Source organism: Dasypus novemcinctus, chromosome 8 (assembly GCF_030445035.2).
Source record: "Dasypus novemcinctus isolate mDasNov1 chromosome 8, mDasNov1.1.hap2, whole genome shotgun sequence".
In the NCBI taxonomy this organism is placed as follows: domain Eukaryota; kingdom Metazoa; phylum Chordata; class Mammalia; order Cingulata; family Dasypodidae; genus Dasypus; species Dasypus novemcinctus.
The window spans coordinates 77,918,325-77,932,466 of NC_080680.1; the positions used below are offsets into that span (position 1 = coordinate 77,918,325).

The following is a 14,142-nucleotide window of genomic DNA, read 5'->3' on the forward strand; positions in this document are numbered from 1 at the left end:
GACATCTATTAAGTCTCTGCCCTAAGTGGGAAGCCTCTCTTAATTTCCTAGCGCTGCTGTAGCGAAGTCCCACAAACTGGATGTCTTAAGACAACAAGAATTTGTTGCCTCACAGTTCTGGAGACCAGAAGTTTGAAATCTGTAGGGAGACTCCTTCCTTGCTTCTTGTACCTTGCGATGGCTTGCCAGCAATCCTTGGGCTTCAATCTCTGAGTTCTTCCGTGTCTCTGGGTCAAATTCTCCCATTATTAGGAAACTAGTCACATGGGATTAGGGTCTACCCTTATCTAGTTTGGCCTCATTTTAACAATAACATCTTCTCAAAGCCTGTTTCCAAATAAGGTCATATCTTATCAGGGAATAGGACTTGAACATGTCTTTTTGAGGTATACAGTTCAACCCATAATGGCCTCCTACACCCCAATGGCACAGCTCAGCCAGGCATCTCCTCAGTGACCCTTCCTCCCAAGTTTCTTCTCCCACACTGAGAAGCCACAAAGAGTAAGGGGAGAAATACTTAATTCCCCACTTGAGAAATGTGGAAACTGAAGCGCTGTCTCTAGGAATCACCCTGAAACATAAACCTGGGCCCCTAAAGACCATCAATGGCACGTGACCCTGCTGCCCTGGCCATTGCTGACTGGTCAAAAGGTTCTTCCCCAGGATTTTTCAAATTGAAAATAAAGAGAGGCAGGGGAAGTGGATATGGCTCAAGCAATTGGGCTCCCATCTATCATATAGGAGGTCCAGGGTTTGTTTCCCGGGGCCTCCTGGTGAAGGCAAGCTGGCTTGTGTGCGAGCTGGCCCACACAGAGTGCTGGCCCATGCGAAAAGCTGGCCCACGCAGAGAGCTGGTGCAGCAAGATGACGCAACAAAAAGAGACACACATCAAATGCAATGAATATACCACTCTAATGAAGTTGTTGATGTGGGAGGAGCGGGAGGTGTGAGGAGTGGGATATGTGGGAATCTCATATTTTTTTATTGTAACATTTTGTGTGATTTATGTATCTTAAAAAAAAAAGATAATAAAAAAAATTAAAAAAAAAAAATAAAGAGACACAGAGGAGAGACAATAAGAGATGCAGCAGACCAGGGAGCTGAGGTGGTGCAAGAGATTGAGCACCTCTCTCCCACTCTGGAAGGACCCAGGATCGGTTCCTGGTGCCACTTAAAGACAAGCAGACACAGAAGAGCACACAGCAAATGGACACAGAGAGCAGACAGCGATCACAAAATAATGAGGGGGTGGAAAAAATAAATAAATCTTTAAAAAAAAAAAGAGGCAGTTCCTTTGGTAGTGACAATGGGACTACTGACAGTCACGTTTCCTACTTTGTGGAAGAAGCAGGACTGAGGGAATGAGGCTGCCATGCAAAGAGAGAGGACATAAGAGCAAATCCAGGCAGTGTCGGAGTTCCTGAAGCGCAGCTGCCCTTGGTCTTCCCAAAGTTACACAGCATATTCAGAGATCCTGCCACTAACTTTTCTATTTTGCCCACTCTCTTTGGAAGTAGGCTTCTGGCACTTTCAGCTAAGAGTCCTGACTACTCTATGAAGGAGGGTTTCTCGGAGGAGGTAACCTTTTAGCTGAACTTTTAAAGTAAAAATCTTTGCTTAAATAGACAATGTGTAGGAGAAATTTCCAGCTCTGTGGGGCTGAAGGATCAGTTGATGGGGACACAGGTTCCCTTTTGCTCCTCTGTGGTAGACTTGATTATGTCCTAGGCAAGTTGGCAGCTGAAAAGGTGTTTCTCTCCCATTCACAGGCAGAGATGCCCTGTGGGTGAGCAAATCTGCATGGGTTGGCCCTGTGTGCACAGGCCCATTCCCCATTGCATATCTGTCCGGCAGTCCATACCTTAGGAATTCTTTCCTCAACCCTTCAATAAGGCAATGGCTGTTGATGCTGTAAATTCCAGTGCTTACAGAGCTTCAGTGGCTGGGTGCATCTGTGGAAATGTCAGTACTGATGGGTGCATTCAGCATTTACCCATTCTCCAAATATTTATTGAGCACCTACTATATTCCAGACAACGTGCTTGAAATATCGCTGTTAACAAGAAGCTCCTTACAGAATTTACAGTCTAATGTTAAAGGCAAACATTAATCAAATAATCTCACGAATAAATTATCACAATCTATGATAAAGGTTTTGAAGGAAAAGTTATGGGAGGAAAATTATGGACAAAAACAAAAACAACAAAACAAAACAAAAGTTATGGGGGAAACAGTATGGGAAGTCATGGGAGGACATCAACTTTCACCTGGGAGCCTGGTCTGGTCTCAAGAGAGTAAGTGAAGTTTCTCCAGGAGGAGACATTTGAGTTAAGTTCTGAAAGCTGACTAGGAACTAACTGGGAAAGGGATAAGGACAGAGAATGGTGTTGAGCTGTCCAAGCAAAGGGAATGGCATGTGCCCCTCATGTCAGTTGGGAGTCAGTATGGTAGAGAATTCAAACTGCCCAGGTTTGTGTCATGGCTTTGCTCCCTATTCTATGACCTTGAGCAAATTACTGAACCTCTGCTTCCTCATCTCTAAAATGATAAATGTCTATTTCCTAGGTTGTGTGAGGATTCGATGACTCACACATATAAAAAACTTGGAACAGTGTCTGGAACACAGTAGCTTCTCATTAAATGTTAGTTGTTAGTGTATGGAGAGAAAGCACCGTTTCTCATAGCTGCTGGAAAGTTGGTGTAATTTTTCTGGAGAAAAACTCAGCAATAGATACAAAAAGCCTGAAGAATATTTCTACCACTTTGGCACCGAGGGACTGTGGTGGGCCTCAGCTAGGCAGAGCACTGAGGGCGGTGGTGGGCCTCAGCTAGGCGGAGCACTGAGGGCGGTGGTGGGCCTCAGCTAGGCGGAGCACTGAGGGCTGTGGTGGGCCTCAGCTAGGCGGAGCACTGAGGGCTGTGGTGGGCCTCAGCTAGGCGGAGCACTGAGGGCGGTGGTGGGCCTCAGCTAGGCGGAGCACTGAGGGCGGTGGTGGGCCTCAGCTAGGCGGAGCACTGAGGGCGGTGGTGGGCCTCAGCTAGGCAGAGCACTGAGGGTTGTGGTGGGCCTCAACCGGGATAGGGCACTGAGGACGGTGGTGGGCCTCAGCTAAGCAGAGCACTGAGGGCGGTGGTGGGCCTCAGCTAGGCGGAGCACTGAGGGCGGTGGTGGGCCTCAGCTAGGCGGAGCACTGAGGGCTGTGGTGGGCCTCAGCTGGGGTAGGGCACTGAGGGCGGTGGTGGGCCTCAGCTAGGCAGAGCACTGAGGGCGGTGGTGGGCCTCAGCTAGGCGGAGCACTGAGGGCGGGGGTGGGCCTCAGCTAGGCGGAGCACTGAGGGCGGGGGTGGGCCTCAGCTAGGCGGAGCACTGAGGGCGGGGGTGGGCCTCAGCTAGGCGGAGCACTGAGGGCGGGGGTGGGCCTCAGCTAGGCGGAGCACTGAGGGCTGTGGTGGGCCTCAGCTGGGGTAGGGCACTGAGGACGGTGGTGGACGTCAACAGGCAGAGCACCACCCTGTGTTCCCAACAACTTCACAGCTGAACAGCCATGTAGTAAGGGCAAGAAAACATAAAATTGAGTACACCAGAACAAGGAAAAATCTAGAAATATATAACACCAAGGTGATAACAGTTATCTCTGGGGAATAAAGTTAGATTAGGGCCAGAGGAGAAATGAATAAAGACTTCCATTTTACTAGGTTGTATTATCTGAATTCTTCCTAAACAAATTCATTCAATCTACTATTTATATAATTTATCAAAAGTTTTTTTAGTTTTTTTTTAAATGAGGGAGATGAGCCAAACCAAACCCTATTCTTCAAGCACTGGAACCTATTCTAACAAATTCTAATGTGGATCCAAATGCAATAACAGCTTAACATTTTTCTGAACACACACTATACTCCCTCCCTGTGGTAACTATATGATAAACAAACTCATTTCACTGATCATATGAGATGCTATTATATCAATATTTAAGGTGAGAAAACTTACCCAAAGCCATACTACTGGTATATAAAAAATGATACTGAGAGGAGTGGCTGTAGCTCAAGTGTTTGAGTGCTTGCTTTCCATGTATAAGGTCCTAGGTTTGATCCCCAGTACCTCCTAAAAACAAACGAAAAAACCAGCTCTCATTGGAGAGTGGATGTAGCTCAGGGGTTGAGTGCCTGCTTCCCATGTTTGAGGTTGTGATTTCAATCCCCAGTACCTCCTTAAAAAAAAAGATATTGCTCTCATCAAAATTGGAAGTGGGATGGACCACACTCTAAGCCTCATTCACTTGTCTGCCCCTACCACCAACTTGTCCTAGGTTCCACCCATTCAGTTCCCAAATTCCTGGGACTCCAGTGGCTCCCTCTCTGACAAAAGAGGTCAATCTCAGAGTGGCCCATTGGGAATCTGTCTCCTGGGCACGATACTGAAGAATGGACAGACAGCTTGGACTCCTAGCACTCGGGTCTCCTCAGGATCTTCTTTTTTTTTTTTTTTTTTTTAAGATTTATTTATTTATTTATTCTCTTCTCTCCCCCCGCCCCCACCCCAGTTGTCTGCTCTCTGTGTCTATTTGCTGCGTCTTCTTTGTCCACCTCTGTTGTTGTCAGAGGCACGGGAATCTGTTTCTTTTTGTTGCATCATCTTGTTGTGTCAGCTCTCCGTGTGTGTGGCGCCATTCCTGGGCAGGCTGCACTTTCTTTCGCGCTGGGCGGCTCTCCTTACAGGGCATACTCCTTGCGCGTGGGGCTCCCCTACGTGGGGGACACCCCTGCGTGGCAGGGCACTCCTTGCGTGTATCAGCTGCACACGGGTCAAGGAGGCCCGGGGTTTGAACCACGGACCTCCCATGTGGTAGACGGACGCCCTAACCACTGGGCCAAGTCCGCCGACCAGGATCTTCTTAAATCAATTAGGACTAGAACCACAGAAAGTTTTTCCTACTTATACCTCACCATTTCCCCCCTTCAATAAAGATTAAACAATTATGCTTGTTAATGGATGCTTAAAACCATTTTTTAATAACAATGGGGGGGGAGGGTCACAAAACAGGACAGGAATAGCTTTTAAGGAAATACAGATCTCAGAAGGGTACAATTAACAGACATATCCCTAAAGGAAGCAAAAGTCACTCCTGTGAAGGTTGTAGCTGGCTTCACTGCCTTCCAGCTGCCCTCTCTGCCCATCCCAAGCCCTGGTTCTGGCCTGGTTTCAAGTAGAGAATCAGTCTGGGTTATAGCCTTCTGGAGATATGGTTGGGAGTCCAAAGGAAGGCCATACATCAACCACAGGCCCCACCCCAGGAATGACCTTCTGAGATCTCATGGCCTGTGGGTGAGCGGGGTCAGTGGAGGGCGAGACAGGGTCAATGAACCAACAACCCAGCCAGCTGACTGGGATACCTGAACTATGTATGGGCTGAAGACCTGTTCTGAGCCACTCCCAACATTCCTGACTCAATACAACCTCTTAGTGGTTCTGGTCTTACATCTATGGACTACAGGATCACAAGGGCAAAAAAAGCCTTGATGTATTTGAAGACCAGGGTAGCCTATAAACCTGGAACTAACCCAGGACGAGAGCACTAACTAGCCCAAAGAAAGCACCCAAAGTCAAAAGGGATGGGAAAACCTGGTCAGAGGAAGCCCTTTCCAGACAAGGAGGATGGCTGGACAGCACAGCCACATAGAGACAGAATGAGAAAAAACAGGAGCTCTACTTAAGTTTGCAAGGACAATACTTTTTCACTGACAACAGCTGTAGGATTAGGGAAATTGGCAATTGGCCTTTGTCTCCAGCAGCCCCGGAGAAATCAGGTAACTTCTGTTCCAGAGAGGACAGAGCTGGTGTTGCTATTCTTCGGGACAGCACAGCCTCTCTCCACTTCCTCACCTCACTAGGCCAGGGCCAAGTTTGTAGACTGCAGCCGCTCCGTCTCCTGGCAGATGTTCTGCTCCACTGTGTCACACTCAGCTAGGAACGCCTAAAAGAATAAACGCGGGGCAGTGAGGGCCTCCCTAGGGCTGGCCAACCACTGCCCACTCAAGGCTTAGCCATTCTGGGAGCCAGAGGGTGCCTGACTCAAAACAGGCAGGACAGAGATGGAGATGGGCAGCTGGCCTGGGCTTCAAGAAAAGGAAAGGGAGGAAGAGGGGAACGTGGGACCAGGGTTTCTGACAATGCTCTAGGCTAACATTCCCCTCAAAGGTGGTGAGAAAAGGAAGCCCTACCTCAGGGCTGCTGTACCTGCACAACTTCAGGGACACTGTATACATTGCATTCTACATGAATGGGGCCTCCTGGAACTGTGTAATGTGCCAGCCCTACCTGCTCTCCAGTCATCTTCCTCCCTAAACGTATTACATTCAAATATAAATACAGGGACAGGAAGGAGGCTCTTCTCTGATATGTTGGGTTCATGCTGAGAAATACTACAACCAAAAAAAACCCATGCCACACACCACACTTCTACTACCCTACCTTGAACTCTCTCAGACACATATACACATTACACTTTGTAACACTCCACGACACAACTCACCTGAACCTTTTCCACCAAACCTTTCCTTTTCAGTCTACTGTCTTTGAAATTTTCTGGCAGAATCTATGGAGATAAGTTGACACATAAACAATCCCCAGTGAAACTAACATGAGAAAATATCAAACACCCACAGCATACCAAACAGATCATAGGACACTGATATGAACGAAAAGTGCATTTTCAGGAAGTTTTGCCCAAGGTCTGTATTCTACATGGCCCTTCCCATGGCTCTCATCCCTGTAAAAGATCCCTTTGCTCTCAGCATCTGGACCATAGAAACTGAGCAGTAATGCAGATTTCATTTCACTGTTTCCTAAATATGCATACTATGCCCTGGACAGACCATGAGTTCACTGTGGCAGGAAAAGTACCTTCTGTTGCCTCTTTATCCCCCAAAGTATCCCAAGCACAGTGTTCATGCTTAAGAATGATACACCAGGTTAGAGGTATCATTCCTATCATCTGTAAAAGGAAGCAGGGGGCCAATGATTCCCAAGAGCCTCACAAGCTCTGGGTCAGCTAGAATTCTATGCAGATGATGAGCTCAGTAGATTATAAGTCACATGAGTTAACGGAGAAGTAAAGTCCTGTGTTTCTTTGACTCTGAGATGAGACCGAACTACATGGGTCCCTGTTTCATGAAGATTAGAATTGTTATGTTCATACATGAATGGAATTGACACTAGCCCTTGGTTGGTAGGGTTAGAGTACTTAAAATCAGGAATTGTCTTTTCTCTGTGTGTATTCACTAAGGACCTATCATAGTGTCTGACAAACAATAGATACTCGTTATCTTCAGGTTGATGATTTTTCTCAAGCAAGAGGAGTACATTACTGAGAAAGTGAAACTGGCTGAAATATAGTCAAAGAAAACTAGATTATTTTCAGCTGAAGATTTATTTACCAGTGTGTCAATCTCCTCCAAGATCTTCATAAACTGCTCGATTGTTGCCTTTACTCTCCTATCAAGTTTGCTGAGCGCTTCAGCTTGCAAATTCTTGGCCAGAAAACCCTGTTGAAGAATAATGCATTAGCAAGGGTTCATGAGGCTGATGGAATACCCCAGCCCTAGGAACTGATAAAGCTCCCAAATCCTGAGTCCGCATTCCCCTGATGGGCAAGGCCAGACCTCAGCACCCTCAACACAGAAGTATTATACCACACTGTAGACTACTCTTTCTCACATGGCCCACCAGGGCTGCAAATGCCTTCAGAGGCCCGGCTCCAGTGAAGCCACCAGTCACATGTGTATACTTGCACAAGAGGCAGACTTTAAGATCTTCGAGTGTGACAGGCTGGTTTGAAATCTAGCTGCCATTTACTGCCTTGTGATCTTGAGCAAGTTACTTAGTCTGTTTGTGCCTCAGTGTTCTCATTTGTAAAATGGAGATTATGATACCCACATCTCAGAGGGTTGAGGATAAGGCTAATACATATAAATGCTCAACAGAATTCCTGACACAGACATTTGCTAACAAATGGCAGCACTTAATATTCTTATTTTTATATTTTTAGGAGGTAACAGGGATTGAACCCGGGACCTCATACATGAGAAGTAGGCATAAAACCACTAAGCTATTTGTGCTCCAATGGTTATCTTTGAGCCAGGGCTTTATAGGTCATTTTTATTTTCCATGTTAGTGCCTTTTAAATTATTTAAAACTTTTTTACAATCAACATGTATTACCTTTATAATGAAGGCATATACACACATATCCATTAATGTTAGAAAGTCTTAGAGGTAGAAAAAACAAATGTGTGGTCTTGGGCTGTTCTAATCTTTACTGGGCTTCAGTACCCTATCTCTAAAATAAATCAAATAGGATGACTCTCCACTAAGATCATGCTCAACTGAGACCTTCCATGAATCAACAAAATGTGCCTTGCCTTGCTAAACATGCAAAAAGAGTCTGGAATAAGAGAAGATAACTGTCATATTTCAGGCAATACATGATCCCAGCACAGCAGGAGCTCTCAATGAACACAAGTGGCTGCTGGCTGGGGTCTGACAATAACACTTCAAATGCACTTAGTGTGTGTCAGGTTCAAACTATTATTTAATCCTCACAACCCTAGGAGGGATGTAGCACCATTATTTTCCTTTTACCAACGAGGAACTTGAGGCGAAAACAAACTTGGCCACAGTTTTAGTTAGAAAGGGTGGAGCCAGGATCTGAACCCAGACAGTCTGACTCGTAACCATATGTTATACTGCCTAGTTATAAAGTCCACAAAATTCTTATAGAAGGTAGAAAGTCAAAGTCTACAAAGAGTTACCTGCTGGATTCCAGCAAGTTCTTTATTCAACCCTTCCAGTTGGTCAGCGATCTTCTCCACAGACTTCTCCAAATCTTTCAACTTCTTTAATTCAACCTCTTCCTCTGGACTGTTCTAAATTGTTTACGAGTAAAATGAAATCAATTATCACCAAGAACAACAGTTTGTGTCAAGAGAAAAAAATCTAACCACAATCGGGCTAAACCGCTCCACTAGACAAAATGGTCTCAACTCTGCTGCTTCTTGGAAAGCAAGCCTGAGGGTTATGCACAGAGGTTTCCTATCTAAAAGACTCCAGACTAGAGAGAAGGTAAGCATGCTGGCAAAAGACCTGACAGATTAGATTGAGAGAAAGGAGCCAATCCAAGTGCCAGATTCAGCCTCAGCCTGGGGCTCATCATCTACAGCCAGACTGAAGCCTGGAGGGTGAATAAATAGTGAAAGCCTGTGAGGAATTCAGAATGTTAAGATGGATTGAATTCTACTATTTCTTTAAATGGAATTCCTAAATGTCATCTCCAACTGAGTTCTCCCATATAATATGATAATGATGATGATGATGACAATAGACACTTTTATCACATACTTCCTACATGCCAGGCACTACCCTAAGCCATTTTACTATTTTTTTAAAAGCCTTATCACAAAAACAGAAGGGAGGTTCTGTTTCATAGATGATGAAACTGAGATTTAATGTAGTAAAGTAACCTAAGGTTCCACAGCCCAAAAGAAGTAGGGCTGAGACTTGAATGCAGACTTTGTGCCACACACCCTAGGATAGCTACAACTGGGGATCCTATAGCTTCTTCAATTCCATCCTTGAGTTCTTCCCATTGCCCCTCACCTTTCCCTCTCTGATCCTTACAAGAAATGTTCTCTTCTCTCACTTAGACAACTTGTAGCCAGCACAAGCAGATTCTTGCTTTGTGACACTATCCCAAATTGTTCATTCCTCTTTGTGGCCAAATCCTGAGTCCCAGTCCCCTAGGAGAACCTAGTCTGGACTAGATTTTCTTTGCCTCTACTTTACTAATCTCTGCCCTCTCTCTACTCTAAACTAGCCAACTAGTTCAGGGGACTTCATATGACCAATGACAATTCCACTGTGTCACAATCCAGGGCTGGCTACAGCCCCCTCTCACTATGTCAGGGGCTACTGACTTTAGTGGATATCAACTGACCTCACCAACCAGTTGGCTCTTTTTCTCCTTCAATTCTCCCCTCTCACCCCCAGATGGCTCCCTCATCTGTTTGATCGACGTTTTTACTCTTTGTTAGTTTCTTCTTTAGGAGGCACCAGAAACCAAACCCAGGACCTCCCGTGTGGGAGGCAGGTGCCCAACTTTTGAGCCACATCTACTCCTTGCTTGTTTTTGCTTGCTGTCTGCTCACTGTTTTATTGTTCTTGGTTATCTGCTTGGTTTTTTTTTTTTTTTTTTCCTTTTCTCCTCATTGTTTGTCTTTACAAGGCACTGGAAACTGAATCCAGGACCTCCCAAGAGAAAGGCTGGCACCCAACTGCCTGAGCCACATCTGCTCCCCTCCAATTTTTTAGTCTGAACCTCTCCTTTCAGCAAAGAGAGGGGTGGCTGAAGGGAGAAAGGCTCTTGAAACTTATATAGAGTATGACTTTAAAGATCTACAGATTTATTTTAATAAAATACCATTTTGCAAATCCCACTCTAAGTGAGTAAATCTGATGCAGGTACCATTTTAATGAGACTGCGATTTCACCACCAAAACAAAGCCGCTCTATAGAGCCAGCACTAGTACTCCTACTTCAGAACAAAAATCCTAATCAAAAGGACCAGGGGCTGGAGAGACAAGAGCAATACAGCTGGTAACCCATTGAACAAACAGACTGTATTTGTTTAGAGAGAGACATTTTGCCAATGGCTCCTCAATTTGGCCTTCTAAACAGAAACATTTGTAAAAGATCTTAGTCATTTGATTCTCAGGAATTCTGTTGGAAAAAGCCATTTACCTTTTTCCCAATCAACATGACCCGGCAACCATTTTGTATTCCAACTGCTGACAATGGCTGCTCCATTTCCTTTAGAGATTTTCCTGAAAAGAAGCGCAAGGTATGCTAAGTTGTAAAAATCACACAATAAACAATGAAATAGGTTTCAGCAAGAGTACAGGAAATAAACAATTGTGTTCACGAATGAGAAGATAATAACTGGAATAACCTTTTAACAGGGTGTCTTGACTTAGTAATTTCACTTCTACATATTCATCCTAAATAACCAGACATGTACCTGTACAATAACTATTATATATTCCATGCAATCTTATTCATAATAGTAAGAAATTGGTAATAGCCCAAATATGCAGGAATAGGGGACTGATTAACTATGCTGTAGTACATGCATACAATGGAATATTTTGTAGGTATTAAAGCTCTTTTTTTTTCAGGAAACTTCAATGCCATGGTGAATGTTGATGACCCAATGTTATTAGGAAAAATGTTATAAAAACTATAATCCATATAATTCTAGTTTTTTCAATAAAACAAAACTAAGAAAAAATAAGACTGAACAGAAATATATTAAAACATTATGAGGGGTTTAATCCAGGAATATTTTCTCCTTTGTGTTTTTTCCTAGTTTGCAATATGAATATTGCCTTTATAAACAGAAATTAAATGTTTTAAAAAGGACAAGGAGTTGCTTTTTAATGATGACTGGTACCAAATATGATAAATCTGCTTTTATCACATATTAGAATAATAGACTTTTATGGGAGTGGGGAGCAGAATATGGGGATGGGAGGAAGTGGGTCCTGGGGGAAATTTGCATCATCCACTGAATCTGCCACATCTGGGCCCTTAATAAGTTCATTTAACACCTTCTCTGTATCAGCACTGTGTACAAGAAACATAGCAATCTCTGCCCTCATCAAGTTTGTTATTCTAGCAGAGATGTTAAGCAACTAAGAGAACAATTGTTTAACAGTAATTTCAATACACGTTATACAGAAGTGGTAAGAGGTGCCATGTGAGCATATAATGGGAAGAAGGTCTAATCTAGTCAGGGAAGATTGCCCATTGTGTGCCATCAAAAATGATAATATTACTACCATGATTAAGTTACTTCAAATACAACACCTGTCCAAATGTTTGAAAATGCCCAGCACATAGTACGTCCTCAATAAATACCTGTTGAAGGAATGAATCAATAAATGAACAAGAATAATTTGTCTCAGTTGGAACCATGAAAAGAGTTATACTGGTAGACAATGTTAGCAGTTTTAAACATGCCCTTTAGCCATAAGGGCTCAAAGATGGAAGAGAAATGCCTACCCTTAAATATCAGTTTCTGAAAAGGCAGTGGAACCCCTGTGGCCTCTTCAACAACCTGGGCCAGGTCTTGGACAACTGGTTCACTGCAGCCCTGCTGCGGGGTAACATGAAGGTCATGCTTCTCATTGCCTGGTGAGGAAAAAAAGTGTTAGATGAAGGTGACTCTTTCACATAAACCAATATATGCTGACACTTTTTTTACATTTATTTACCCAGCTTTCAAGGTCCAGCTAATATGTGACGTACTCCAAAGAGCCTGCCCCCATCTGCCCAACTTTCCTTGGTGTTTCCTCTATTTTAATAGCTAACAAAAGTAATGATAACAGTTAATATTTGAACACTTATGCATAAGGGGCTGTACGAGTTTCATTTCATGCATATTATTTAATCTTCAGAACAACCCCATGAAGTAGGTACTACCTATTATTCTCTATTTTACATATAAACAAACTGTTTCAGTCCCGTTAAGAACTTGCCTATGGAGAACCAATTAATAACTGGTGGAGGTGGAACTTAAACCAAGGTCTATCTGATTCCAAAGCCCATGCTTTCCATGACAAGCCATCCTGTCTCCTGGGGCCTGACTGCTCTGTACCCTGTACTGTACTGGTCTTGGGTCCCTTGCTGTAATGGGCAAAGGGCATTTTTCCCTCAAGTCTTTCCCACTGGGCACAGTTGGCACATGGTTGGGCTAAGTAAACAGACAAATAAATGGATAAATCCGAAACAACAGTGACTTTCTCCTTAGAGCAGAGGTGCCAACTCTTTTCCAGGTTTATGGATAAGTAAGGGAGGGGCCTGTACCCAGTGCATTACACCTAGCCCTGAGCCTCCCAACAGTCCCAGGAAGTCAGAGGGCCTTGGGGTTCCCAAAGGCCTGGAAAGGAGACATCACAAAGTCACTCAAAACTGCAGGATCTGGAACGCTGGTTCCAAAGCTCTGGTCTCCTCTAGCAGGTCCTGAGGAAACCTCACGGACTTAACTCTCCAGTAAACTGAATTTCTTTAGCTGTGTTCATTTCAAAAGTAGGCAGAGCCAGTGGCTGCTCAGAGTGTTAAGCCCTGACCCAAAGGCCATTCACATGGCAGACATGCCGTGTCTAGCACGGAGAAGGCACTCAATAAACAACGAAGACCCCTCCAGGCACAGAGGTGTCCAGACACACAGCAGTCACATGCAACAAGCCTGACACACACACCAACAAAGACAACTAGGCCCCCACGAGGCCAAGCACGGATACCCTCGAACACCTAAGACCACCCAAGTGGAGAGGTAGAATACACATACTGTCCCCATGCAAGATGTGCTGACACAAGCCCGGAGAAAAGCCGACCACAGGGACACAACCAGGAACCCACACTTCCGGACGTCAGGACAAACGCAAGGACACATGCTCCCGGATGACACCCAGCCAAACCCACAGACCCGGCGCCCACCCGGCCTCCGGGCGCTCACTGTGAGTGACTGTCAAGCTGAGCCCAGCCGCCGCACTGTCCGGGCTCCGCGCCATCTCCTCGCTCCGGGCGGAGCGGGGACGTACTTTCTTCTTCACCCGCGGCCTGCAAGCGCCGGCGGCGGTGCTCCTGGTGGGGCGGTCATGCCCGCTGGCTCCGCTCCGGCTGGGCGGACGCTGAGAGGGGAGCTGGCCGCGCTCGGCCGGGGCTTCCGGCTGGCGCGACTCCCGGCTCGACCGAAGGGCGAGCCTCCGGGGACCCTGCCGCTCCCCGTGGCCCCGCGGTTTTCGCGCGCCGCCGCGCCCAGCCAGGCCCGCGCTAGTTGACCGCCCGGCGGCGGGAGCGAACAGGAGCGGAGCTCAACCGCGCCTGGCGGCTCCCCGGCCCCGCCCCGGCCGGCCCCGCCCCGGCCGGCCACGCCCCTCGCTGCAGGCCCCGCCCTGTTTCGCTAAAGCTACCGCGAGGTCCCACCTCGCTCATCTGAAGCCCCGCCCAGCTTACTGCCCCGAGACTCCGCCCTCCACTGACTCTTCCCCATCCTCCTCTCGCCTTCCTTCTCCGGAAGACCCGGC

At 45.9% G+C, this 14,142-nt stretch overlaps 1 protein-coding gene across 1 annotated transcript; it reads right to left on the reverse strand.

Annotated features, from left to right (window-relative positions):
- Positions 1-4,984: 4,984 nt before the first annotated feature.
- BAG1 (BAG cochaperone 1) lies at positions 4,985-13,973 on the reverse strand. Its single transcript, XM_058301980.1, has 7 exons — positions 13,572-13,973; positions 12,116-12,244; positions 10,796-10,878; positions 8,812-8,925; positions 7,439-7,546; positions 6,535-6,597; positions 4,985-5,976 (listed from the first exon to the last, which is right to left on the reverse strand). The coding sequence occupies exons 1-7, from the start codon at positions 13,624-13,626 to the stop codon at positions 5,890-5,892; spliced, it is 639 nt and encodes a 212-aa protein (XP_058157963.1). The 5' UTR covers positions 13,627-13,973; the 3' UTR covers positions 4,985-5,889.
- Between the last annotated feature and the right edge of the window lie 169 nt (positions 13,974-14,142).

What these genes read in the sequence shown, in the direction of transcription:
- BAG1 (XM_058301980.1), bottom strand. Translation starts at nt 13,626, where the DNA reads ATGGCGCGGAGCCCGGACAGTGCGGCGGCTGGGCTCAGCTTGACAGTC. An exon ending in TCATGTTGATTGGGAAAAAG is followed by an intron (nt 8,926 to 10,795) that starts GTAAATGGCTTT and finishes TAAACAATTTAG; the next exon opens with AACAGTCCAGAGGAAGAGGT. An exon ending in GTTTGGTGGAAAAGGTTCAG is followed by an intron (nt 5,977 to 6,534) that starts GTGAGTTGTGTC and finishes TTATTCTTTTAG; the next exon opens with GCGTTCCTAGCTGAGTGTGA.